This window comes from Xenopus laevis, chromosome 5L, assembly GCF_017654675.1.
Source record: "Xenopus laevis strain J_2021 chromosome 5L, Xenopus_laevis_v10.1, whole genome shotgun sequence".
Lineage (NCBI taxonomy): Eukaryota > Metazoa > Chordata > Amphibia > Anura > Pipidae > Xenopus > Xenopus laevis.
Window position 1 is genome coordinate 135,292,559 of NC_054379.1, and position 27,292 is coordinate 135,319,850.

The window sequence follows — 27,292 nt, forward strand, 5'->3', positions numbered from 1 at the left end:
TCACTGCCAGACTAGAGCTTTTAGATCCCTGGGGGATCCTGTGTGTGGCACCTAATGGATTATTCCCAATCGATTGTTTATTAACCCCCTTCTTGCAGTGAGCTTGGTGGTGGAACTAAGAAGAATGCAAAAATAAAATCAGGTAGACTCCATAATCGGCATTGTGTGTGTATTAAATGTACAGCTCTGTATTCTGGCTGACCACAGTTTGTGCTTGGCCTCATGGGACACCGTAGAATGCTGAGCGCACAAGTTAAGTTGATATTAGTGGTAGAGACTAAAGCAAAGCAGCAGGAAGTACAATGGATTGGATTCCAGTCCCTTTCACTTTCCAGTTTTAGGGCTGTTGTTTCTGTGCTTGTGTCATTACTGGGAAATATCTTACATGGAGCTGACAAAATCTACACAATCTTGATGCCAAGCAGGTGTAATAAATTGTAACCTGACAGCTTGGGCCTTGACCAAAAGGTGAAGCCAGTAATCAAGTACACTATATTATAGATTTGACACGGACATAGTACCACGATGCTTCTGTGGACATTAAGGGGCAGATTTATTAAGGGTCAAATTGAAAACTTGAACTTGAACTTCAGATTTTTTTACTGTCAAATTGGACTAGGGAATTATCCAAACTCCATTCGAGATTTTTTTTAAAAAAGTTCAAATTCGATACTCTGAAGAATTCTTTAAGAATACTCTTTAAGAATTAGAAATTGACTATTTGCCACCTAAAACCTGCCGAATTACTGTATAAATCAATGGGAGAGGTGCAGAGACCAATTTGGAGTTGTTTGTGGCCTTCCTGACATTCAAGTTTTTTTCAGAGAAAAAACTCGAATCAAGTTTGGTCAAATGCGATTCGGGTTTTGGAATCGGTAAAGTTCGTACAAGTTTAAGATATTCGTTTTTTTTTTTCTTTAATAACCTCCCCAGTCAAATTTCGAGTATATTCAAAATTAAGGGAGTTAAAAAAAACTCACATGAATTCGAAAGGTTTGATAAAGGGCCCAGGTGGCACAAAACGTTGCCTTTTTTCTGTATGTGTTTGGGGTGAATAAATCTTACACTTTTTCAAAATTCAGTGTACCACTGGACTTCTTCTATGTACCTGTATGACCCGTATGGCAGAGTTGGTCTTCCAGTGTAGCACCTGGTATTGCAAAGGGCACATGATCAGGGGTGGGAGCACTCTACCATTGCTGTTATGAATTCGAAATTCGACCCTGCTGAATGGAATAACCATGTCGCATTATTGGTCCAAGAAGGGATGAGTTTTAGATGGCTAATAAGCTGGAGAATGCTGAACAGTGACACACTGTAGCTCTGTAGGAGATAAAGGAAAGGCTTTGTGCACAAATGTTAGGCACCCCAAGTGATTGTATTTATTACCTGAAACCCCGGGCTGGTGCTCATATCAACAGAAAACTGCAACGGCCCAGGGTTATACCAGTGAGCACTACGGAGCAATCCTCTTCCAGCTTCTTTCTTCGCGTGGCTGTGCATTACAGTGAAAAGCTGAACTTTAACTAAAAAGTCGGCTATTTTGTTCAACTGTGCATGCGTTTTTGGCCCGGGAAATTTAAAGCAAGAAGAAGAGCTCTCTGTGGTGCTCACTGGTATAACCCCAGGCGGTGCAGTTTTCTGCTGATAGGAGCACCAGCCCGGGGTTTCAGGTAAGTCAACACAATCACTTTGGGGTGCCTAACATTTGGCACCCCCAAGTGCAAGATGACTTTCCTTCTCCTTTAAGGGGTTAATGAAGCAGCTACTCTAATGCAGAGAGGTTCTGCTCTACATACTGTAGGGCTTTCAGCAAGACTGTGTCAGATCTGCACTTTGCTGGCCCCTGATAGTGTCTTGTGCTGCAGATCTTTGGCTCTAGTAGGAACACCAATGCTCTGCAGACTGGACAGCGTTTGGGATCTAATACAAGTTCTGCATTCAATAGGAGAGCCAAAGCATGCTCTGTATGTCCATAAACAAATCAACTGTCTCCAGGCCTTCCATCAGATTCATGAGGAGTACGGAGGAGTAAGATGTTTGTCAAGGGAGAGGAGGGAACACTTCTGATCCCTTACAGGTGGATGTGAAGGAGGGCAGCTCTTTAGAGAAGCACAAGGCCAGTACTGTGACACAGTAAGAGAGAGAGGCCGCAGAGTCCCTTAATGTTGGGGAGGTGGAGACACAAGCTTAGCGTCTCCCTTGGGGCAGTGTGCTGATTAAATCCTTTCCCCCTGCAAAATTCAGTGCTTTGAAACCTAAAAAAGAAGAAAAAAAAGACAACTAAAGAAGCAGAATATTGTCTCTGTGAAGATTCTCATTCATCCAGGTCACAGTATATCTGTAGAAATAAGTCAAATCAACTGGTTTCACTAGTCACCAAACTTGCTTTCTGACTTTCTTTTTATCACGACATCCTTGCGGATTATCATGACAGATTATGCCGATTGGAGCAACATTCCAGAGGATAGATTCCTGAAAAAAGATCCTATTTACAAATTATTCTGAATTGAGAAAGCCAGTTGGGTGACTGGTGAGATGTCATCAAGGAAAATAAAAAACCAGCAAGATTTGACCTATTTCTACAGATACAGAATATTTGTTATACCCATAGATCTATGTGTGCCATGCGGTGCCACTAAACACACGACACAACTCAAAAGGAAACAATTAGGGATGGGCAAATTTTTTCCACCTTGTTTCGCCGCAGAAATGACGTCGCAGGTCAAAAAAATTTCACAGCATGTCAAATTTTTTTTTGACTTTAATGGGCGTTGGCGAAATTTTTGTCGAAACTAAACTGGTCAAATTCGCCCAAGCCTAGAAACAATATGTTTGGGTGTATCACTTACAGTTTCAGCTGTTTAGGGCTTGGAAGGAATTCTGCTTTCTAGAAAGAAAAACAGGGTTGTTAACTGGTTACTGGTTAAAGGGGAAATAGATAGCAATTAATTAAAGGGGTGGTTCACCTTTCAGTTACTTTTTAGTATGTTGTAGAATGACCAGTTCTAAGCAACTTTTCAATTGGTCTTTATTATTTCTTTTTTTTAGTTTTTAAATTATTTGCCTTTTTCTTCTGATTCTTTAGAGCTTTCGAATGGGGGGGAGGGTCACTGACCTCATCTAAAAAAACGAATGCTCTGTAAAGCTACAAATGAATTGTTATCGCTACTTTGTATTACTCCTCTTTCTATTCGGGTCCTCTAGTATTCATATTCCAGTCTCTTATTCCAAGCAATTTGTGGTTGCTAGGGTCATTTGCTGAAATTGCAAACTGGAGAGCTGCTGAATAAAAAAAGCTAAATAAGTCAAAAAACATAAATAATAAAAAATGAAAACCAATTGTAAATTGTCTCAGAATATCCCTCTCTACATCACACTAAAAGTTTATAATGAACAACCTTTTAACGGTATGAAACATCTTTAGCTGCCTGGATAGGGGGTGATTTCTATTGCCGCCAGCTAAAGGCTGTACAAATGCCACTGGGTATCAGTCTACGACCCCAGCCTCAGTTTCAGCTTTGTTATCTATATTCTCTCGACTGGAGCTTTCTTTGGATTTGCACAACAGAATTAGGTGAATACAAAGACGTCCACTCACTTGCTCTGCTTCTGCTGGTACCTTCACAAATCTCCCTGGAGCACACATCATTCTGTACCTTGTAAACTCTTCTGTACCTGCACGCAGATACAACATGGATTTATAGAAAAGCCCGATTTATTATCGGAAAGCAAACTTTAAATAAAAGAAATTCCTAATAGGGCTACGATCACACGGGTCATCCAGTAACCCCATTCTATTCTCCATTCAGTTACTGTAGGGCCTGGGAATATGACAATTCTTTACACTAAAAATAGAAAATAATGTGGTGAATAATAAAGCCTCCATGGAGTCACATGTGCTATGACCATAGTCAATGTAACCAATTTTTGTTTGTGGCAGAAAAACAAAATAAACAAGAGTATATTTTTCCCTTGAATTTAGCAATAAATACTTACAGGTGGTGGCAGATTCCTCCCTCCCACACTGGGTGTGATGTTGTCTCAGAAATGAGTCTTGTGCAGGAGAACGTCTCCTTTCTGCAGGCTGAAGAACAAATGTGTTACCCCCCAGCTCTTTGGCTATGGCCCCACAACATGTGTATTATCAGCAGCAGATCTCGTGCAATAAACAAGCTGTGCAGGACACTCCACTACAGCTCAATGACTCATCCTCTCCCCTGACATATTCCCAGGCTCATCCCCTATTGAAAATATAAATCTTCTGGAACAAATTGCCTGTGCTGCTGTCTATCCTTCCAGACCCCATCTGAGCGACTAGCCAATGCTATTAGTAGCAGAGAGCTTTGTCTTTTCTACTGTAGCACCGACGATCACCTTTACATTCTGTTCTCTCACATTTATAAAAGCATTTTTATCAATTGCCCTCCTCATAACCAGGCCCTGCATGCTGACAATTTTACTGTCTTGCATTGTCTTAAAGGGGATCCGTCACCCAAAAAAGATTATTCAAAATCCTATTTTTTAGTCAAGCACAATGAACTTTAATTACACTATATAAATTATTTGAATCTTGTTTCCTTCAGTCTGGGAATTCATAATTATAGCAAGCAGGCAGGAGCCATTTGTGGACTCAGTTATTAAAGGAGAAACAAACACCCTATTAAAAAAAACCCTACCCCACATAGACCCCCCTCCCTCCTCACCCCCAGCTAACTTTTTACTTACCACTCAGGGCAGATTCAGGGATCGGAGTTCACGGCAGCCATCTTCCAGGTCTTCGTGTCTTCTTCCGGCGCTTCAGCAATTTCCGTCCATTTCGGCATATTCGCAAACCAGGAAATTGCTCCAACTGCGCATGAAACGCTCCGCCGATCTCATTCTCAAATTACTGAAGACCCGGAAGATGGCTGCCCTAAACTCCGATCCCTGAATCTGCACCGAGGGGTAAGTAAAAAGTTAGGGGTATTTGCCCGGGGTAGCAGCTAGGCTGGGGGGGGAGGTGGGATGGGGTCTATGTGGGGTGGCGGGTAGGGATTTTTTCTTTAATAAGGGGTTTGTTTCTCCTTTAAGACAAGCCTTCCATCATCTCAGAATCTTGTTTGTGCACCAGAATGGGGGACCTGATGTCCATCCCCATGCCCTGGCTACACAATTAAATGGTGAAGAGAGAGGGGGAATGTGAGGAGAGCAGTGACATCTAGGAAGTGCTGAATGGAAAGTGAAAGTAATTGTCTGCCTAAGGCATAGAGGAGGGGCAGAGAATATTTGAATGACAGCTGAGATTTTTAAATGAGCTTACAACAGCTATGAATGCTTTAATATAAAATTGAAATTGGATTTCATATTTAATTTGAAAAGGGACTTTTATTATACAGATTTTTGTGTCTGGGTGACAGGTCCACGTTAAAGGGATACTGTCATGGGAAAAAAATGTGTTTTTTTATATTTAATTTTGAAGTCTGACATGGGGCTAGACATTTTGTCAATTTCCCAGCTGCCCCCAGTCATGTGACTTGTGCTCTGATAAACTTCAGTCACTCTTTACTGCAAGTTGGAGTACAGCAGCCCCCCCCCCCCAGCAGCCTAACAACAGAACAATGGGAAGGTAACCAGATAGCAGCTCCCTAACACAAGATAACAGCTGCCTGGTAGATCTAAAACAGCACTCAATAGTAAAATCCAGGTCCCACTGCAACACATTCGATTACATTGAGTAGGAGAAACAACAGCAGTTCCATCCTAAAGTGCTGGCTCTTTCTGAAAGCACATGACCAGGCAAAATGACCTGAGATGGCGCCTACACACCAATATTACAACTAAAAAAAAATACACTTGTTGGTTCAGGAATTACATTTTATATAATAGAGTGAATTATTTGCAGTGTAAACAGTGTAATTAAAAACATCATCATAAAAATCGTGACAGAATCCCTTACTGCTACATTGTTTCAAGATGTAGAACAAGAGTACAGAAAGGTATTATCGAATACTGTTTCAATAGCAATTACTATTGAAAGCAGTCTTTTGGGCATAATGAAGTTTTGCTAATCCAGTCGGATAATAATGTAACAAAAGTAGTCATATCACCCACCCAGCTGGCACTGCTGCCCTTTAAATCCTGTAGGACAGTCACAAGTGTCTCCATTCACACAGGTCCCTCCATTTAGGCACAGTGTCTCCAAGCAGCCCAGTTGTTCACCTGTGAAGGTTTAAATTATAAGACAAGAAGACATTATATATATATATATATATATATAAGGTAACTTCTAATATCCTCATATTTTACAACAGGGGGTACCTTATTTATTATAATACACAAGTTTCAGTGAGTCATGTGACAGAAATGACATCAGAACTCACCGTTTATAACTGATGACATCAGAACTCACCGTTTATAAGGATATCATTTACAAGATATTCATGGCTTTTGTGTAATTAATATATATATATATATATACACACACATTTCCTCAAAAATACTTGCCAGAGAAAGCAGGTCAAATGTAGAAACAATACATATTGTTGTGAGCTCCCATATTGCTAATCCCAGCTGAGGTGTACTCAAACTGCACAAGTAAACAGTCAGCCACTTGCCTATTTTTGAAGATAAAGTCCTAGGCCACAAGAACAAAGACAACGTGGTCTGTTCACTAAACGATTTGGGAGACTGTCACCAGCTTTTGTCGGACATAACTTTTGTACGATTGCTGTAGTGGCAGAACATCGGCTGATCTGTTCTTTTATTACTTTATTTGATCTGAAAGGATAGTGGCAGGTCGGGAGATGGGGAAGTCCGATCATTCGAGGATTCGAACGATCAAATCTTTGCGTCGATGGCCAGCTTTAGTATGGAATGAATCAACAAGCGGTTTTCCTCAGCCATTATTGTTCTTTAGGTATTGATTCAATCACAGTGGTCGTGTGGCTCTCAAACAACAATAGTTATTGTGCAAGTGAACCTCTGTTAAAGGATAAGTAAACCTTTAAAATAAGTGAATGTAAAATTGACGAGGGGGCTATTCTAAGCACTTTTGCAATTTACATTTTATTTATTTTATTTTTAATTCCAAGTTATTATGGGATACATGTGCTATTAATTTGAATGAATTATGTTTCAACAGCACCACCTGCTGGACAGTTTTAAGGTTTTTCCTAACCAGAAGAACATCAGAGCAGACTCTTTCTTTTTCCTGACAACTTCCTCAACTACTTGGTGGTCGGAATGGTTGGAAAATGACCAGCAGGTGGCGATGTTGTAATAAAATTCATTCACATTAACAGTACATGTTAGAGTCCTGTGCGGAACCAATTTCTAAGACCCGAAGCCCTTGACCCGAACTGCAATCCTCATATTTACCCACTTTTATTCGCTACCGACCTGGACCCGCAACTGCCTTATCCGCAACCCGCCGACCACCATCAAACAGGAAGTGATGGTGCTGCAAACAAGAAGTGGCATCATCAAAAGTGGGCAGGGACAGAAACAAGTTTTGTAAAACTTTAAAAGGAGTAAAATATAGACAATATTACATAAGATAAGAAATTTAGATGAGACCCGCAACCCTGAACCACAGCCCCGCGACCCGCAGCCCCACCTGCACCTGAAAATCCTCCCCTCATTCCGCAGGGTGCCCGTTTTTTTTGCAGGTAACCCTTGGGTACCCGACCCACTGCAGGACTCTAGTACATGTATACCTTAATATAATGGAATTAAAAACAATATAAATAATGAATGTAAATAACAAATGTGCTTAGAATAGCTCTCTCTCATCAATTTTGCATTCACATTCCATATTTTAAGGTTTACTTATCTTTTAATATTGCTTCTTTCTGTGCCCCACATACACACAGAAATATTATTACTGGTGTTTTCTTTTGTGAGTATGTCTGAACTGACAACTCTAAAATTAGTTTTCTAGTGGTTTCTACAACTATGGGGTGTACCTTATGTAGCGATATAAATCTAAAGACTCTGGACTTGCTGAGTAATCGCCAGCATTTCGATGTACAGCCCAGTGGCTTCTTCAACTAAAGAAGTCGCTCAGATGAGTAGTGAAACTTGGATGAACGAAAAGCTTCATAGACAAGCAAAGGGGGGGGGGTGGCACTAAGAATTAGCTAAGTAATAGCAAACATGGCAGTATTATAGTTATAAAAGTTTATATAACCATTCATACTGAGGGCCATTGCATTGGCTCCTTTCTGATTTAAGGGGGAAATTCATGTATTGCAAAACTCTGCCAGAATGATGGTCTAGACCAGTGATCCTCAACCAGTGGCTAGTGAGCAACATGTTGCTCCCAGTGGTCTCAAACCAGCTGCTTATTGTTGAATTCAGGCAAGTTTTGGTTGCATAAAAACCATATGTATTACCAACCTGAGCCTCATTTAGACTGCTAATCCATATAGGGGCTATCAAATAGCCAATCACAGCTCTTATTTGGTACCCCCCAGAAACATATTCCATGCTTGTGTTGCTACCCAATGTGGCTCCTGTGTAAAAAAAGCTTGGGGACCCCTGGTCTAGTTGCAAGTGCAGCCTACATCCAGAATGGATTTATAATATCAGCTCAATGTACATGCAAGCTCTCATGTCTACGTGTCGGACAGAGCAGGTGCACAAATGATAACAAATGCACAGCACACATAAACCCAAGCACAGTTTCTTATTGCTCTCATATCCACAATTACTGCTGCACCTTCTCTGCTTCTCTGCTCGGGGTCCTGTAGCTGGAGCGCCTGCCTCTCGGGAATAGCTGCTTCATCTGAGCTCTCAACTCTGACTGGAGGTTCAGGCTCTAAATAAAATAGAAGAATTTACGTTGCTGGGATCTCACCTTAAATCTTGGATTTTTTGCAGAAGCATTGAATGAAGTGTGCCCTTGTTTCTATTTTTGTGTGTATGATACGGAAGCTCGTGATTGCAGCAGAGTCAACATTGAGCATATACATATAAATATAAACCATTTTTCAGAACATAAAGGCAGAAGGAAGCTTTGGATTGTGTATATGCTTGGAGGTGCAGCCAATCACAGCAACATCAACATTGGATTGGTGCAAAACTTTTACACATGCTCTAGAAATCCACTTGCTCAATAGCTACGGACAAACTTGCAGATCCAGACTGCAGCACATTGCACTTACCTTTAGTTGCATTGACTGGTTTATTGGTAAGATGGCTGAACCTTGCTGAAATACGACGGCGTCCATCTTTCAGCTCTGTCAGTCTGAGGCAAGTGAGATGACGTTAGACCAAATATAGAAAATAAAAAGCACAAAGTGAGCACAATGTCCCATGGAAGAGTTTACAACAACTGCCAGTTCATGAGAAAGAAATGAATGACATCAGTTTCATGGATATGTAGGGAGATGCCTACCTCCACCGCAGTTCTCTAGTCTTTGTTCAGGAATTATATTGCAGTATTTAACGGTCAGTTCAGGAAACAAACGAGTTTCAAACGAGAGCAGATAAGAGGGAGAATTACCGGTGCGGCTGTGGAGTATCAGCAGGAGGAGGTCCCCTTTCTGTCAGCAGTCGCAACTCTTGATGTGGCTGTGGAGGGGGCCTGTTCCGCAGAATTCGAGGGGGAGTCCAGCGACGCTCCTGAGGTCCCTCCCTTTGCACTGCAGAACAAACACATGATGAGAACATCTTGGCTCTGTCATAGCTACTAAAGATTTGTCACATCTTTCAACTCCATTCAATGCCTCCTTCCAGTTCCCTACCTACTTACGTGTCTGTGGACGCACTGTCTTGGGCTCACTGTTCACTGGGCCCTGTGGAGTGTTCCGCAGAGCAGTCACTGTGATCCGGTAGCGCTGGCCAGCCTGCAGGTCACGCACTGTATAGGAAGTCATCTTTCCACTGGGAACATACCGGCTCTTTGTACTGTGATTATTTGTCACATTGAAGATATAGCCATCCACCGAACCAGAAGGAGGTGCCTCCCAAATCAGATGCACAGAATTGGCTGTGACAAGCGCTGCCGTAAGGTTAGTAGGGGCGTGTGGACCTGTAGTACAGAAATTCTCCATCAATCCTTAAAGGAGAACTAAACCATAAAAATGAATATGGCTAAACATGCAATATTTTATATACTGAACATATTGCACCAGCCTAAAGTTTCTGCTTCTCAATAGCAGCAATGATCCAAGACTTCAAACTCGTCACAGGAGGTCACCATCTTGGAAAGTGTTGGAAAGTAATTACTAATCAGCCTTATATTGTGACATTTCTATTCTATGTGTACTGTATATTATGAGTGGGTCCCTAAGCTCAGTAAGTGACCGCAGCATGGAGCATGTGCAGTGAATCAGCAGAAAAGAAGATGGGGAGCTACTGGGGCATCTTTGGAGACACAGGTCTTTACTGCTAAAGGACCGTAGTTGCCTTGGGCTGGTACAGAAGCCCAAAACATAATGTACAACATTTTTAGCCTACTTCTTTTGTTCCCCCTTAATATCACAGAAGACAGATCAATAGACCTCCATTTCATTAATTTATTTGTTTGTTCATTCATCCCACCATTCTGTACTGAAAACACCCCCTGAACTACTCGTATTTGTATGATGTATCTCCCACTGCTTTTTATCCTCTCTATAACAATGAACTATATTTTTATGTGAGCCTTTCTCATCTCTGAGCCATCACCACTCCATGTTTGGCTTCTTACGTGTCCAGGCTATCAAAGGGGCACTGGGCAGGCTTTCTGTGGGTGGGTGGCTGGGGTCAGACCGGCTCAAGGTGCTGATCTGGACACTGTATTTTTCTCCAGGACGTAGATCCCTGTTGAAAATAAATGCAAATATAAAGACACTAACAATATTCAGACAGCATAGAAGGCAACCATCTGTCAATCCAATGAGCATTATTTATTTAGAAATGTATTTAGAAATAAATGCCCCAGACATGCAGGAAAGATGGGTGCCAATCTAGAGTGTCCCCTTTATAAATAAACGGTCATTACAGTGTAGTTCCCAGATTTCCTGATATCCTTAGGCCAGTCCCATCATGTGTTTAACATTGCAGCTTTTGCCCATGCCATGATTTATCTGATCCATACACTATAATTGGAGGTTATCATGTTTCGAACCAACACAATCAGGTTAAAACAGCACTTTTTCATTGAATCTGCACTCTATCACAATTCCCTCCTGCAACAGCCCTCCAGCTACTGTCACACAAACAGACAAATATCATATCCTTGCACAAACGATTCACATTCATTCAAAACACTGTAAGGGCCACATCATGTTAAATATCACATATTTAAACTAAAAATGGTCAGGGCCAGTTAGATAAATGAACAATGACCACTAACAAATGAAAATATGTGCTGAGTTCCCATGTACTGGATCAAAATCGAGGGAAGGGCCACAGGAACTACTTAGTACTTTGCAAGCAGGCGGAAGTCATATAATGGCTTTTCGGATAAAACGTAATGAGAAAACGTCTCGGACCATCAGTGTGTGTGTATCCTGGGGGCACCTGCTGACCTAGAATCTGTTCTTGCCTGTCATATTACATGCTTCCAATGGACAATTGAGATAACTAGCGGAAAAAAGAGCAATGTCGGACTGGCCCACCAGGCTCATTGGGCCCACGTGTTACCTATTTCATGGGCATTCCGTATTTGTATATGGGAACAAAAAGGAAAAATAAAGGGGATAGATTATAGTATTAAAAGAAAAGAGACTAGAAGAATAGAACAGTGATTGATACACTGGGAATTAAGCTTTTCTATCAACAGCTCCTGACATCTACAGAGCACAAGATCAAATGGCAGATATAAGATTTTCATTGCATCACAATGACCATTCCTCACTGAGCACCCTCTATTTTATTGCTTTTATATGGTCTAAACTGTAGCTATGCCACTATTTCCTTGTTGTGGTTCAATTATTTAAAATTCCTCTGATTTTGGGCTTGATTACTATAAAATAGAGACATGATGTGGCAAGCTAGGAAGTAATATTGCTTTACAGAATAGGAGCCTTATTTTGTGATTGTGCTGCTGGATGTACACGATTTCCTCCCATACTAAGCAGAGACTAACCTGAAGATATATTCTCCTGCTGATGGCTCCTGCTCTGCCTGCTGATGTGGGTCTGTTGGGTGCTGGATAAACAGTCGAACAAGGGCAATGGATGTGTGTCTGTGAGAACTTAGTGACCAGGAAACTGTGACAGATGTGTCTGTGACAGAATGAATCCTTGGTCTGTCAACATTTGGCGGCCCTGAGGAGAAAAATAAATGAACCATTAGTAAAAACAGTTAAATATCTTAAAAAAACGGGGGGGGGAATATATGCAACTATTATTATTATACTAAATTTGCTAATTACCTTATCTGCAGCACCACACTGCAACGGAATCATAACCTTAACCAGCATCATTTTAAGAATAACTTACGTGTACGGGCTGTGAGGTAGAGGGGGCGACTGATATCATTGTGCCGCAAGTTGCGCTTTACTGTGACAATCGTGATGTTGTAGGAACGGCCAGCGATGAGCCCCCGAAGCTCGTGTTCCGTGTGAGCTCTTTCTACAAAGTCTGTTCTTGATAAGCCGTCCGGAGCAGTGTAGCTGACTGCAAACCCATCCAGCACATGCCCAGTGCCATCTTCCGGGGGGGTCCAGAACACCCAAACACTGTTTTCTCCAACAGCACCCAGAGACAGTGACAACGGCGGAAGCAGCTCTGCAAATAGAACGCAGTTGTGGATTACAGAAAAGGTGAAAGCAAAAAGAGCATCTGCAAACATAATAATTGATGCAGCACACCCAAGAGCTATTTATACAGTATGTTGATACAGTGCAACAATATTATAGACATGGGGTAAATGTTATTCAGTGCTGAGATGGTCAATACATGAAGCATGGGGATTCTACATACCACCTGGCTACTGCAGGTAATGTAAGTAAGATACCAGTAGAGTAAACAATAGAGGAGGATGGAAAAAAGTTGGGACTGTTTTTCGGGAGGTGGAAAAAGGGGTGACTGATACACAGTGGAGCCCCAGAGAGAGGAAGGGTTAGTGATTGCAAACATAGTAGTACAATATTTCAAAAGCCACACTCTTGAAACTGTTTCTAAATCACCAAAGTGTACACTTTTAGCTATTTATAAAAAACAACAACAACAGAAAGTTCCATTTTAATGTGATTTCTACATTTGACATTTGGTTCACAGGTTGCTCAAATAACAAAGGACTTCAACATCCACTTTGCCCAAATTACCATGTTATTTCTGTTTTCACCAGCTCAGACCTGGCTAAATCCCATTGTTTTCTGTGGGAGGAGGAAGAACGTGTATTTTGGCAGGAAAGGAGAAAAACCATTTCTTTTTTACTACCTGGCAAAACTTTGGTTGAAGTTGTTATAAAACTATTGGAAAAAATATTTGCTTTTCTTTCATTTACATTTTACTACGTAGCTGACATTTGCCTTACTTCCTTGACAATTACATCTCTTCCCACTGACTTTGTTGGGAAATTTGTGAAGGTATAAAAATATGCTTTAACAAGACCAATGAATTAAGAAAAATTAATCATAACTTGTTTGCCACTTAAAAATAAGACCATGTGTACTGGTAAGAACAGAACTAGGTTCCACCAGAAAACTCAAGTGATCTGAATTCTTCACAGTTTGGCGAGACAGAAATGTAGAAAAGTATTGTTTTGAGGAGTGAGATATAAGCTTACCTTTGTCACACATGGTTCCAGTGTACCCCGTTCGGCAGGTGCAGCTCACTAATCCGTCTGCACTGGACACACATACCCCACGGTTACCACAGGGGTTCAATAGGCACATGTCACTCACTGCAATATATTATATCAACAGGAACACAGAGATGTTAGTTAGGGAACTACTGGAACTATTACTATTGGCATATATGGTCTAACAAAGGATGTGCACTCTTGCTACATTTGGGAAACAACTGGCCCTTTTAAACCTTAAAGGAGACCTGCCATCCAGACCTAAAAAGTTGTATAATAAAAATCCTTTTCAAAATAAACAAGTAATTAAAATGTACTTTTATAGAAACAATCATATATTCATTTCACTAGGCAAAGCTTGCTTTAATAACAGTGTTTACAAAATGGCGCCTGCCTGTTTGCTGCGATTGTAAATTCCATGAAACAAGATTTAAATAAGGTATATAGTATAAGTGAAGTTTATTTTGCTCCACTTACACAATAGAAACGTTTTCACAATGTTTTCATAGGTCCCTGGAAAAATCCTGCAGATTGCTGGTAGGGTTAGGAAGAGCAGCATCGTGCAGGTAACAGATAGCAAACTGATTTGCTGCCAGGTTCTGAATATAACAACTATAATCAAGTGTTGAAACACCAGAAATCAGTTTAAAGGGCACCTATCACAGCCGAAATCAAACACATATTAACAATCTGACCAGTGCAAGCTAAACACGTTTAATCAAACTACATATATAGTTTTTTTGAAAAAACTGCAGGTTTTAAAAAAATCCCTTACTTTGTCAAATGGGTTCTTTCACTGAGGGAGGCCATATTGAGACTCTAACAGAGACTCTAATGTGCAAATATCAGGAGCATGCTCAGATTGTAACACTGCTTTGAGTATTCTACCCAGAATGCCTTGTTTTAGTAAACTCCTCCACTAGAAGTATCAGGAGATTTCCCTATCTTGTCCCCTGCTGGTGATGTTATTATGCAAATGAAGGGCACACACTAACTTCCAGCAGGTGGCAGCACTACTGAACAGCAGCTAACACAGACGTTTGGCTGATTTGAAAATAGCTTAGAAGGGTTGATAAGCAATCAAGGAATTTCAACTGAGCATGTGTGAGATTTCAGATCTGCAGTTGGCTGGGAGGATAAAGGTAGGAGGAGCCAGTGAAATCCAAGATGGCTGCCTCAGCTAGAACTGCAGGGGAGATAGGGGAGATCTTGCAGAAGGAATAGTGAGCTGATCATTTACATTATACAAACAATTCTAACTGTTTTAAAAATTGGATTTCTTGAACTTTCACATAGTGTATTTACTTAGTAAATGATTTTGGTCATGATTGGTGCCCTTTAATAGAGTTCAGTGTGGGGTTATATAGCTTTCAGCTGACTTTGATTCATCTGGGAACAGCACAAAAACACTTACCTGTCTGACAGTAATAGCCAAAAAAGCCCCGGGGACACACACATAGATAAGAACCTGCCAGGTTCTCACACATGCCTCCATTCTGGCACGGAGAAGAGTCACATCCATCCAACTCTGGTAACAAGAAGCGAGGAGCAAGATGGTTATAGAATGCCTCCTACCAGTCCCTTAGGAACATATTTATTGCAAGTCTAATGAACCTGGATATTTAAATATATATATATAAAGGAGGCAGTGCGATAGGTTATAGAGGTTATAAAGCATATACTGGAAAAGAGAAAGGATAATTTTCCCAAACTTGAGCTCACTAGGGCCTGATCCCACCATGCAATATTCTGGTATTCTGGCGGTTCAAACCAGCCTATACAGCAGTGACTTAAAAATTGTGCATGATGTCCTAGTGAATCCTTTGCATTATGGGACGAAACTGGGATTTCACTTTATACTTGAAAAAGGGGTGGCGATAGTCTCAAAATCTTGGCTACCTCTGTATATGCCATTGCACGAACATGAAGGCTAATGTCACACGTGGTGTATTGTCCGCTATGGAGAAAACAACAATCTACTCTGGTTTGCACCCTGTTTAATAAACACTGGCCGGCAGGGAAGGTTGGTGCTCAAATGGGATGGTTTTTGCATTAAAATCCATCCTGCATGTACTGGCGGGTGGGTGCCTTGCCAGTCAGTGCTCACTGAACACTGAATATGCAGATTGTAGTGGATTGTGATTTTCTTTGTACATGGCAAATGTAACCTTTTATGGAATAGGAAAATGGCATTACCCGTCTCACAGTAAGATCCAGTGAAACCCTCAGGGCAAATACAATTGACGGTCCCAGGTAAATCCTGACAGCTGCCTCCATTCTTACATGGCTGTGACAGACACTTATTAGTCTCTGCAGAAAAAGCAACTAGTTAGAGCTCTCATTGGCTGACATGCAGAATGATCAAAACAATTGGCTGGTTGGCTGTTATGGTTAACTGCATTGGTAACGTTTTTTGTAACGTGTTAACCCGTTGAGAAAATTATAGACTAGAACTTTTGATATGAAGCATTACAAACGTGGTGTAAAGGTGATACCTTTATTGGCTAACTAAGATGATTATCAGCTTTGAAGAAGGAACTGCAATGTTCTGAAAGCTTGCTGTGATTATCATCTTAGTTAGCCAATAAAGGTATCACCTTTACACCACTTTTGTTACGCTTCATATCAAAAGTTCTACCCTATCATTTTAATTAAGCACTTATGTTTATTTATTAGACCCAATATTTTTCCGTTATTGCGCCACCACTTTGCCAATGAATACATTTATACTCTGTTTTAATTTAACACTGATTTAGAGGATTCCCACAGTATTGACATTCCTGTTGATTGTACATTTTTGTTGTAAATATATCATCCCACCAGAAAAAGAAATATTGAAAACAATCAAATATCTATGTAAAGCTGAGTTCATTATGGCGCTTCTTACCTTGCTCACAATACTTCCCGCTGTACCCTTTCTGGCATTCACAGATGAAATGGGAAATTTGGTCCTTGCAGGCTGCCCCATTATGGCAGGGCTGAGATGCGCACTCATCTATTTCTAAGTTGGATAGAGATGTATGAGAAAGTGCATCCAGAGTAAATCAGTCAGTATTGCTCTCCCTGCCCCCCACCTTTACACAGCCAGGGGCACATACCTTCACACTCTGGAGGCAAGCTCCATATCCCTTCCTCACTGCATACACTAGCATTGTTTGGAGTACTGATCACATAACCTTCATTACAGTGATATTCTGCCCGGCCACCTGGCAGTGTAGACGTCACAATCATCTTTGCGTATTTCACCTCCTCTGGAGCTCCACAGTCCAACTCTGTCTCTGCTACAAATAAAAACAAGTTATTTTGTACTATCTGCACTCTTTCTGTCATTGCTATTTATAAATAAGTATACAAAACGTTGTGCAATGTCATGGACCCAAGCCAGTACCGAATGATGTATCATTTATTTAGAAACACTAGTCAGAATCACCATGCATTACCTAGACTTTTATCAACTTTCAATCACTTTGCCCCTCAGTGCAGTCTGATTATTTCTTTATATATATCGTATTAATAGCCCCCTACCTGTACACTGTGCATAACATATATATATATATGACTTGGGGCATGTATTACGGATGTAAAGGTGACTTTAAAATTCAGAATATCATGCTTTATTGACACGATGAAGACTCCATGAACATTAAACATAGTATTTTGCATTTCTAACATTCTGACCCTTTAGCTAAAATATAAGTAAATTGTGTTTTTTTCATTAAAATTATATGCAAAACACATTTTAAATACAAGGATACTGTTGGCCAATGATGAACCCCCTTGTCTGAAATTGGTGTTATCTTGTATGTTCTGTAGCTCCTCATCGGTCAAAATAAGAAGATTTTGTGTACTCACAGTTAGATCTCTTTCTCTTCAGTCACTTGGGGGACACATGGACAATGGAGTGTGGACAGTGGGTATAGCTGGTACCACTAGGAGGCAAGACACAACACAAATAGAAAACTGACTCCTCCTTCATTGGATATACCCCCAGCAGACAGAGCTTATGTCAGTTTGTACCAAAGTCAACAGGAATAGAGAATGACCAGGGCCAGATTTACATAGTGGGCGCCCCTAGGCCCATTGCCGTTTGTCGCCCCTGTCCCCTCCCCTTTTTTCGTGCAAATTGTCATCATCTGGACAGGAGCAATGGGGATCCAGCACATTCTCAGTGTGAACCAATGTGGGTGTGGTTGGGCAGCATGCAGCCCCCCTAAAATCCTGCCGCCCTAGGTCCGGGCCTAGGTGGCCTTTCCACAAATCCGGGCCTGAGAATAACTCAAACTTAATAGAACTTAGAACTTTAGAACAACAGTATCATGTCTGAGAGAGAGTAAAGGCCTCAATCCAGGGAGGGCAGCCCTGTGTCCCCCCAAGTGACTGAAGAGAAAGAGATTTAACGTTAAGTACACAAAATCTCCTTTTTTCCGAGTCAGCGTGGGGGAAACAGGGATGTACCAAAGCTGTCCCCTGGAATCCCAGGTGGGAGAATGAGGCCTATGTTTAGGTAGCCACCGCGGCCTGAAGCACCTTTCCACCAAAGCGAGTGTCAGAGGCCACAAAGGTATCAAAATGATAAAATTTTGAAGTCCACGTAGTTGCCTTGCACAGCTGTTCTGCTGATGCCTGATGTCGGAATGCCCAGGACGTACTCACACCCCTGGTGGAGTGAGCGGTGACTCTGTCTGGTGGAGTCTGGCTCTGTGCAGTGTAGGCTCTTTGTATAACTTGCTTGATCCAACAGGAGATGGTTGGCTTGGAAGCTGGGGCACCTTGTTGAGGCCCGAGAGAAAGATCAGTAGTGAGTCAGACTTGTGGATGTCATTCACCCTGTGAAGATAGAACTTTAGAGCCCTGACAGATCCAGCTTATGCAAGGATGCTTCCTTCTGGTTATTCAGTGCAGGGCAGAAGGTTGGAACTACTATTTCTTGATTCAAGTGAAATTCGGATACTACTTTCGGCAAAAAGGATGGAACTGTGTGAAGGACTGCCCTGTCGTGGTGGAAAACAAGGTAGGGGGACTTGCATGACAGGGCACTGACTTCTGACACACGGCTCGCTGTGGTGATTGCCAGGAGATAAACTGTCTTCCATGTGAGCCACTGAAGAGACACCGAACCTAGCGGTTCAAAGGGTGGATGTTGTAGTGCGCGTAGCACGTGAGGTCCCAGAGAGGAGCTGGTGCCCATACAGAGCCAGCCCCTGCATGAATATTTTGATACCAGGCAGAAGTGCTAGACATTTCTGGCAGAGTACTGATAGTGCTGAGATCTGCGACTTGAGGGAACCAAGAGAGAGACCCATGGAGAGGCCCTCTTGCAGGAATTCCAAAACCTTGGGAATGGATAATACCCTGAACCGTACGATGTGTCGGGTACACAAGTTGTGGTAGGTGGACCAGAATCTGTGATAAGACTTGGCTGAAACCAGTTTGCAGGCCACGCACATTGTGTGTGCTACTTACCTGGAGAATCCCTTCTGCGTCAGGATCTGGGTCTCAAGAACCACGCTGTCAAGTTGAGGCTTGATGGATTTGGATGTCGGATGGGTCCTTAAATAAAAAGGTCTGGAAGCGGAGGCAAGGTCCATGGTTTTTCCACAGAGAAGTTGAGAAGGTCCGTGAACCAATCTCACCGAGGCCACCTTGGCGCTATTAGTATGAGGGTAGTCTGTTCTCGATGTGAGACCAAAAGGAAGGCTTGTATATTGGTAGTGGCGATTTTGGAAGTCAAATCACAAGTATTTCTGGTGCGGAGGGGAAATGGGTACATGCAGGCACCCTTTATGTTGAGGGAAATAAGGCATTGCCCTGGAGACATTGCTGCGATCGGATAGACTCAATTTGAATTTTCGCGGATGAATGAAATGGTTCAGTTCCTTGAGGTCCAGAATGGGACGGACTTACCCGTCCTTTTTGGGAACTATGAAAAATGTTTGAGTAGTATCCCTTGAAACTCTCCTCAGGAGGTACAGAGATGATTACTTTTGTGAGGAGAAGTCTGGAAATTATTTCCTGGAATGCTGTAAGTTTGCTTGGATCTTGAGGTAGCCTGGACATGAAGAAACTCTGGGTGATACCCTCGGGGTAACCACCTCCTGAATCCAGGAATCTTGAATGAGCGTGACCCACACGTCGGCAAAGTGACTTTGTATGCCCCCTTATTGGTGCCATGTCTAGGAGTATGGCGTCATGCTGAGGTAGTCTTGTCCGCAGTCTTGGAGGTCTTTGCTTGTTTCTGAAATGACCTCTATTTGCAAATGATTGTCTAGGTTGAGATGACCTCAAGCTCTTGGTTTGAGAGCGATGAAAAAACTTGCCTCTGCGAAGGGAAGAGAGAGCTTTTGGTTGACGAAGTAAGGTGCTCTTACCTCCTGGCTTGACTTATGATTACCCAAGTCGGGCCCAAAGAGAAGCCTCCCCTTGAAGGGGATGGATGTCAGGGACTTCTCGGAAGAAAAATCTGCTGACCATAACTTTATCCATAAGGACCTGTGGGCCGCACTGCAAGTGCCGATGATCTGCTGATGACTTGTGTTGCATCTAGTGCAGCCTAGAACATGTAGTCATTTGCTTCCTTGATCTGGGAAGCCCATTGGGAGAGTTTGTTACACAGAGCTCCTGCCGTGATGGTGTTGATGAGAGAGTCAGACCAGCACTGGATGGCCCGGCTGACCCAAGCCATGGCTAGAATGGGGTGAAGGGATGAACCAGATGATGAGAAAACTGAGCGTAGTAGGATCTCTAATTTGCCAATTGAGATGCCCACTCTGGAGCAGAGTGCCCTCTGTGTGGAGATGCTTCCCTGCTGCTATCTGACGGCTCCTCCTGAGTGCCCTGGTTCACCTGTGGTGGAGTAGGTTCTGGGGGTTCTGCACCCTTTTGGAGCAGTTTGCACTTAGTGCCTAGTGGTTCTTTGTACCCTGGGGGCAGTTGTCTGCGGCATGTGGCAGATGCCAGAAATTGAATTGGTGCTGGAGGTGCTGCCCTAGAAAAGAGGTTGTCATTGGGCTCGTGTGTGTAGCCAAGCAGAGATGGAGCGTTCCAAGATAGAGACCGGCACTCCGAGAGGAGCGCAGAGAGATTGTGCCAGAATGCCGAACCACCAGCCAGAGGAAGTAGCGCCAAGTTTAAAAATGGTGCGGCTTCTGCTGGGGATATAGCCAGTGAAGGAGGAGTCAGTTTTCTGTTTATGGTTGTGTCCTGCCTCCTATTGGTACCAGCTATACCCACTGTCCCTGTGTCCCCAAGCTGACTCAGAGAAATGGTATTTTACCAGTGCAAAAACATCAGTAAGAATAACACCAATAAAGACATATTCAAATATACAGTGTTCACATTTGAGAATAGGTCCTTACCTTAGCAGAGGTGAAGATATGATGCCAAGCTCATTTATAAACACCGGGCAAATATGAACCTGGGCAGTAACCCATAGCAACCAATTAGTTACTGGCTTTTTAATGTCAGCTGCAGGTGGGACAATGCTATCTAATATCTGATTATTGCCTAGGTGCAAATTTGCCCAGTGTTTATAAACAGGTGTTTTTCACAGGTGGAGGATGCAATTTTACCTGCATTTATCACTTGCTCTTATATCTTACACTGCAGTTTACAAAGTCCCTTACTAGGAAGTTATGGTTACAGAGGAAAATCACTTCCTCCAGCCAGCTGCAAAAGTAACACATGACGTTTCCAACTTTATAAAATATGTGATGTTCTGGAAACTTTAACATATAAGAGATGCACCAAAGCCAGGAATTAAGAGGCGTTCTGGGCATCCAAAGACAGCACAGTTTCGCTGAAAGAATCTGCAATTTTGATTCGCTCTCATATCTGAATATGAACATTCATGTTGCAGAATATTATATATATATATTTTTTAAGTTGTTTGTAAAGATTCAGGCACTTGTAACTTGGATTCCCAAGTATTGGGAACAATAAATGGGGCAGTGAAATGTGTTTAAAGGAGAACATCAATGTATTTTTGTAGGAGCACCTCAGAGCAATTATCATCTTCTGCTTTTTTAATATTGTGCATGTTTGCCCACTGTTAATAAATTAGACCCAGTAAGTTTCTACCAACAGCAGGGCAGGTTAAGTGGTATAGTGGCCACTGTGTTCCATTGATTTTTACAAACAATGATATATGGGAACACCAAAAGCATGCAAGACAGGTCTGTGTCCAATTTAATGATATGCAGTGTTTAACTGCATCCTCATTTATAGACATTCACAGGCATCAATGATCCCTATATTTAGCTCAACCACTGTCATTTGGGTAGAGAATACAATGCATGGAGACTTCATAAGAAACAGCAGTAAAACCCTTGTGTGCCCTTTGCACAAACAAGCTTTTATCTCTTACTGAGCTCTTTATAGAGATAGATACACTCACCTTTCTCACAGTGTCGTCCAGAGAAGTTTGGTGGGCAGTCACACTTGTATTTCCCAAGATAATGGAAACATGTACCGCCATTATTACACGGACCTGATGAACAAGGGCCCCTCATACCTGAATGCAATAAAAATCATCAATAAGACATAACTAAAGAAAGAGACCCATTCCCTTCTCTTGGAGCTGGGAAGGATATAACTGCAGTCATGGTTATCTTTAATTATGCCAGAGCACGGAGCAATGCTGACTTTATGAGGCCCCTGTTACATTTATAAAAAGCAAAGCTGTCCAACCAATGGCCCTTCTGAAGTTATTCAACTGCAGCTCCACCTCTGCTGTCAGTGGGTGCTGGCTTATATACACTTGTTCGGCCACAATTCCCTGTTTGTATTTGTAAGGATCCATTAGTTGCATTAAGGATATCCACCTGCACATTTTCCCTTGTAATGTATTATAATGTTGCATGCAGTGTCTGTTCTGCATGTAGTATACTGAGAGTTCTTACTTTTATAAGCATTACCTGACTCCTGTATCTTTAATGTATTATACCAGCTTTCTCCTTTTTTTAATGATATGTTCACTGATAGAAGGCTTTCCCACCTCCATAGTGCACCTACTGGCCGTAGGTGCACTATGGAGGAGGAAAAGCCTTCTATCAGTGAACATATCATTAAAAAAGGAGAAAGCTGGTATAATACATTAAAGATACAGAGTCAGGCAGTTGACCTTATGTGACTGTACCAGTTTATCTCATACTGAGGACCCTTTTTCAAATTCAAATTGTTCAAATCCCAGTGTAATTTAAGGGTATTTAGATTAGTAATGTACTGGAATTTCAGCATTCACATATACTGTAAGTATAAATGGCTGAAGTCAGCAGCACTGCCAATGGGAGCGCAATATAATATAAATAAGTTACTATTTCTGCCTCTCACCAGTCTCACAGTGTTTTCCAGTGAATGGATATGGACAAACGCAATAATATTCTTCACGTGACTCCTTGCAGGTGCCCCCATTGCGGCAAGGTGATAGGCTGCACAGAGCTGGCTTTACTGAGACAGGAGAAGGAAGACAGGGTGAGGATTTGGGACATAGAAGAGGATAAAACAGATACAGATGAAAACTTACATTACAATATATATATATATATTTATATATATATATATATATATATATATATATATATATATATATATATATATATATATATATATGTATATATATATATATATATATATATATGTTCTGAAAGTTCCCGCACTCTTCCAATCAATAGTGGGTGCTTTGGTCAAATATAATGTACAGCTTTCAAAGTGGACCAGCACTTTGGAAATTGGTGAATCAAACGATTTTAGCACTTGTGTACCCAACGTTTCAATCATTTCCAGACATATATAAGGACATAAAGGCTCACAAACCAAGATACCTCTTCAGTGTTCACTAATGAATAATCTCTGTAAAGCGCTGTCAGCACTATATAAAAGATAAAGAGTGTTTCTGAACTGTGAACATGATAATGCCCAAAATGGCTACAGATAAGCAGAGCATCAGAACATTCTCACTGTCAAAATTGGATTATAATAAGCCCCCCAGTACATACAAATATACAACTGAATAAAATGTATCTGTCATTTCTAAAATGACTTTCATTTCACTTGAAGAATTATATGACTAATCATAGTACGGGTTCTGACTCTTCGACACAACAGGGTTGCATTCAATTCACTGCAGGCCGTATATCAGAATATAAACTTTACCAAATAAAATCCATACATATAGAAGTGCATTCTTACCTTTCTCACAAAGCCTTCCACTGAAGCCACGGGGACAAGCACATGTATATGCATCATCTAGAGATTCACAGGTTCCACCATTCAGGCAAGGATCCGAGTCACAGGGAGAGGGAATTGCTAAAAATACACAATAAGGAATGGGAATCATAAGTGGGTTATTGCGAATCTCAGTCATGCAGACCACAAATATAAATAAGATAAACTTATCTGCAGTAACTAGATGTTACTGGGCCCCACAGCAAATTCATTTTAGGACCCCAACATATCCAGAGGTTATTTTGTTTTACCAATATATGTTGAAATTGCTCATTATTTAGGGCCTCATGGGGTCCCCTATATCTTCTGCCCCCCCCCCTGCAGCCACAGTGTCTGCTTACGCCCCTGCTTAGAAGGATATTCATTGTATTTTCCATGACATAATTTACGTATCAGATTTTGAGACACACGTGGAAAGTGAACCCCAAACCAACTCTTTGGTGACCAACTGTGTCATCTCAATACAGTGTTTTGTGTGGCACATAAAGTGATTTGACTTTGTTTGTGTGCAAGAGGAATGACTTCAGATTTAGAGCACCTCTTAGTGCCCGAAACAGCTGCTGTTAAATGAAGTGTCAAGTATGTAGGTATCAGGGCACTGATGTTATATTGGGGAGCTGTGTTATAGACATTACTTTGTGCAAAAGCATAGTAATTAAATAAGGAGATGTGTAGTCCAATAAGAAATTTAATCAATGTAGGATATTTCTTCCCAAGCACGCGTGAGCATAATATTGTTTTAGTGTAACATGCCAAACGCCACTTTCACTGGCAACTACTTGGTCTCATTTTAACCTTCCTTTTGTATTCATATACAGTATTAATATATTCAATATAAATAGGCCAGATACTATTCATAACAGGCAACACAATGCTTTGTGACTTCCTTGGCATTTGGGCCATGAGGTATTTGTGTGTAAATGTTATTACTGTAGCTTCATTCTCTGGAATAATGTGAGACACAGACATGAGAGCAGCTGATGGATCCTCTTTTAGATTCTGTTCTATTAATGTACATATGTAGCTGCCGCTTAGATATGCTTTAGTGAGAGCAGCCATGGAAAAGTGGATTTTGTGATACTCACCATAAAATCCATTTCTCTTCAGAAGTCTGTGGGACACAGGGACCTTGGGGTATAGCATCCACCACTAGAAGGCAGGACACTAGATAAAGAAACTGACAGTTTTGAATAACCAAGCAGGATAACTGTAACCTTAACTTGAACTATATACAATAACTGCATTATCAGGGTGATGGGAGTTCTGATGGACTGCTCCAAGGGCGAGAAGCCCTTTGTCCCACAGACTTCTTACGAGAGGATTTAACGGTAAATATCACAAAATCCACTTTTCTCTTACAGGTGTCTGTGGGACACAGGGACCTTGAGGACATACCAAAGCTGTCCCGAGAAATAAGGTGTTAGAAAGCAAGGCCATTAAGTCTACACAACTGCAGCCTGCAGAACTTTCCTGTTGAAGTGTGTCTCAGATGACCTCAAATTTGTAAAATTTGGTGAAGGAACGTAATGATGCCCATGTCGCTGCTTTGCTTTAGCTGAAGCCTGATTCCTGAAAGCACAGGAAGTGCTGATACCCCTTGTGGAATAGGCTCTGATTCTTACTGGAGGGTCCTACCCTTTGGCAACACGCTCTGCGAATGGCCTCCTGGATACACCTAGAAATCGTGTTTTTTGATGCGGGGGATCCTTTGTGTACTCTTGAGAAACAGCGATGATGACGTGCGAATGTCCTTCGTACCATCCAGTTAAAATTTGAGCGCCCTTACCGGATCGAGGGAATGTAGGGCTACCTCCCGGGGAGACCATGGTTTTGCACAGAATGAGGGAATGGTTATGCCCTGGTTTATGTGGATCTCCGAGACTTCATAAGATAGTAAGGAAGGTGGCGGCGCAGGACCGTTCAAGGTGGAGGAAGGTAGAACCGGGTACTTAGATCTGACACCCTGCGTGCTGATGAGATCGCTATGAGGAAGACTGTCTTCCATGTTACCCATGGCAATGGAACAGAAGCTAATGGTTCAAATGGAGGGGCTTGTAGAGCCCTAAGGACAAGGTTGAGGTCCCATGGTGGAAAGGGTACAGTGACGCAATGTGTAGGGCTCCCTGAAGCAATGTCCAGTAGCACTGCGAGTTTCCTTTGGAAGAGGATGGACAGAGCCGATATCTAAGATTTGAGGGATCCTGGAGAGAGGCCTTTATTTAGACTGTCCTGAAGAAATTCCAGGAGTCGAGGTACTGTAAAGGCAGGAAACTGGATGTTGTGTTGAGAGCACCAGTCCCTGAATCAGTGCCAGACCCGGTGTTCATGTAGCTATCAGGGTTCGGATGACTGATGTGTAGAACCCATTACATTTTAGAACTAGGGTCTCAAAAGCCATGCCGCCAAATTGAGCATCCCGGGCTTGGGATTGAAGGATTAGTCCCTGAGATAGAATATCTGGTTAGGACGGCAGAGTCCACCTGTTGTACCTGGTCATGGCGATCAGTTCCGAGAACGACGCTCTGAATGGCTAATATAGTGCTACCAGTATTACTGTGCACCTCTCCCTTAGGATCTTCCATATTACCCTGGGAAGTAGAGGCAATGGAGGGAATACATATCCAAGCTGAAAATCCCACCGCGTGATTAGTGTGTTGGCTGCCAGGGCAAGAGGGTCCCTGTAATGCGTCATGAACTGGGAAACCTGTCTGTTTGAGCGTGATGCCATCAGGTCGACGCCTGGGATGCCCAATCTTTTGGTTATGGTCTAGAAAGACTTCTTTGTGTACTAACCACTCTTCCGGGTCTAAGGTCTGTTGACTGAGGTAGTCGGCTTGCCAATTTTCTATGCCCGGTATGTACACTGCTGATAAAAGTGAGTTGTGTTTCTCCGCAAGATATCCAAGATAGGATATATCCCACTTCCCGTAGAGCTTGACTGCTGCGGGTGCCCTCATGGTGATTAAGGTAAGAAACTGTGGTGACGTTGTCGGACTGAACCCGGATGGCCAGCCCCGCAATCTGTGACTGCCAGTGAGGCAGGGCCAGTTTTACTGCTCTCAACTAAAAGATATTTAATGGAAGGAGAGCATCCCTTGAGGCTGGCATCCGTGATGAGAATTGTGGTTCCCAGAGGGACCTGCCCCTGTTTAGGTAGGTGAGACTCAGCCACCAGGTCAAGGACACCCTTGTTAAGGGCGATAGTACGATCCTCTGGGAAAGGCTGTTGAGTTTCCATTGGGATAGGATGTTCCATTGTAGCTCCTGTAGGTGGAATTGAGCAAAAGGAACTGCCTCCGTGGATGCAATAGTTGTTGTACCTGAGACTGGATTTTGGCGATTCTGTTAGGAG

The 27,292-nt window shown here is 42.1% G+C and overlaps 1 protein-coding gene across 4 annotated transcripts in view; it reads right to left on the bottom strand.

The window, feature by feature from the left end:
- Positions 1 to 1,681: 1,681 nt before the first annotated feature.
- Positions 1,682 to 27,292, bottom strand: part of sned1.L (sushi, nidogen and EGF-like domains 1 L homeolog) — an 83,763-nt gene continuing 58,152 nt past the window's right edge. For 2 of the 4 annotated variants that reach the window (XM_041563417.1, XM_018263867.2), the window contains 20 exons: positions 23,905 to 24,021; positions 23,047 to 23,163; positions 22,112 to 22,228; positions 16,818 to 17,000; positions 16,607 to 16,720; positions 15,916 to 16,029; positions 15,134 to 15,247; positions 13,705 to 13,821; positions 12,414 to 12,701; positions 12,059 to 12,239; positions 10,676 to 10,788; positions 9,737 to 10,015; positions 9,488 to 9,626; positions 9,147 to 9,229; positions 8,702 to 8,800; positions 6,094 to 6,201; positions 4,000 to 4,087; positions 3,602 to 3,678; positions 2,853 to 2,890; positions 1,682 to 2,258 (listed from right to left, as the gene is read on the bottom strand). In XM_041563417.1, the coding sequence (XP_041419351.1) occupies positions 2,865 to 2,890; positions 3,602 to 3,678; positions 4,000 to 4,087; positions 6,094 to 6,201; positions 8,702 to 8,800; positions 9,147 to 9,229; positions 9,488 to 9,626; positions 9,737 to 10,015; positions 10,676 to 10,788; positions 12,059 to 12,239; positions 12,414 to 12,701; positions 13,705 to 13,821; positions 15,134 to 15,247; positions 15,916 to 16,029; positions 16,607 to 16,720; positions 16,818 to 17,000; positions 22,112 to 22,228; positions 23,047 to 23,163; positions 23,905 to 24,021 (2,474 nt within the window). In that variant the 3' untranslated portion in view covers positions 1,682 to 2,258; positions 2,853 to 2,864. Of the gene's footprint in view, positions 2,259 to 2,852; positions 2,891 to 3,601; positions 3,679 to 3,999; positions 4,088 to 6,093; positions 6,202 to 8,701; positions 8,801 to 9,146; positions 9,230 to 9,487; positions 9,627 to 9,728; positions 10,016 to 10,675; positions 10,789 to 12,058; positions 12,240 to 12,413; positions 12,702 to 13,704; positions 13,822 to 15,133; positions 15,248 to 15,915; positions 16,030 to 16,606; positions 16,721 to 16,817; positions 17,001 to 22,111; positions 22,229 to 23,046; positions 23,164 to 23,904; positions 24,022 to 27,292 lie in introns of those variants that run through there. The other 2 variants (XM_041563416.1, XM_041563418.1) reach the window with 2 other exon arrangements.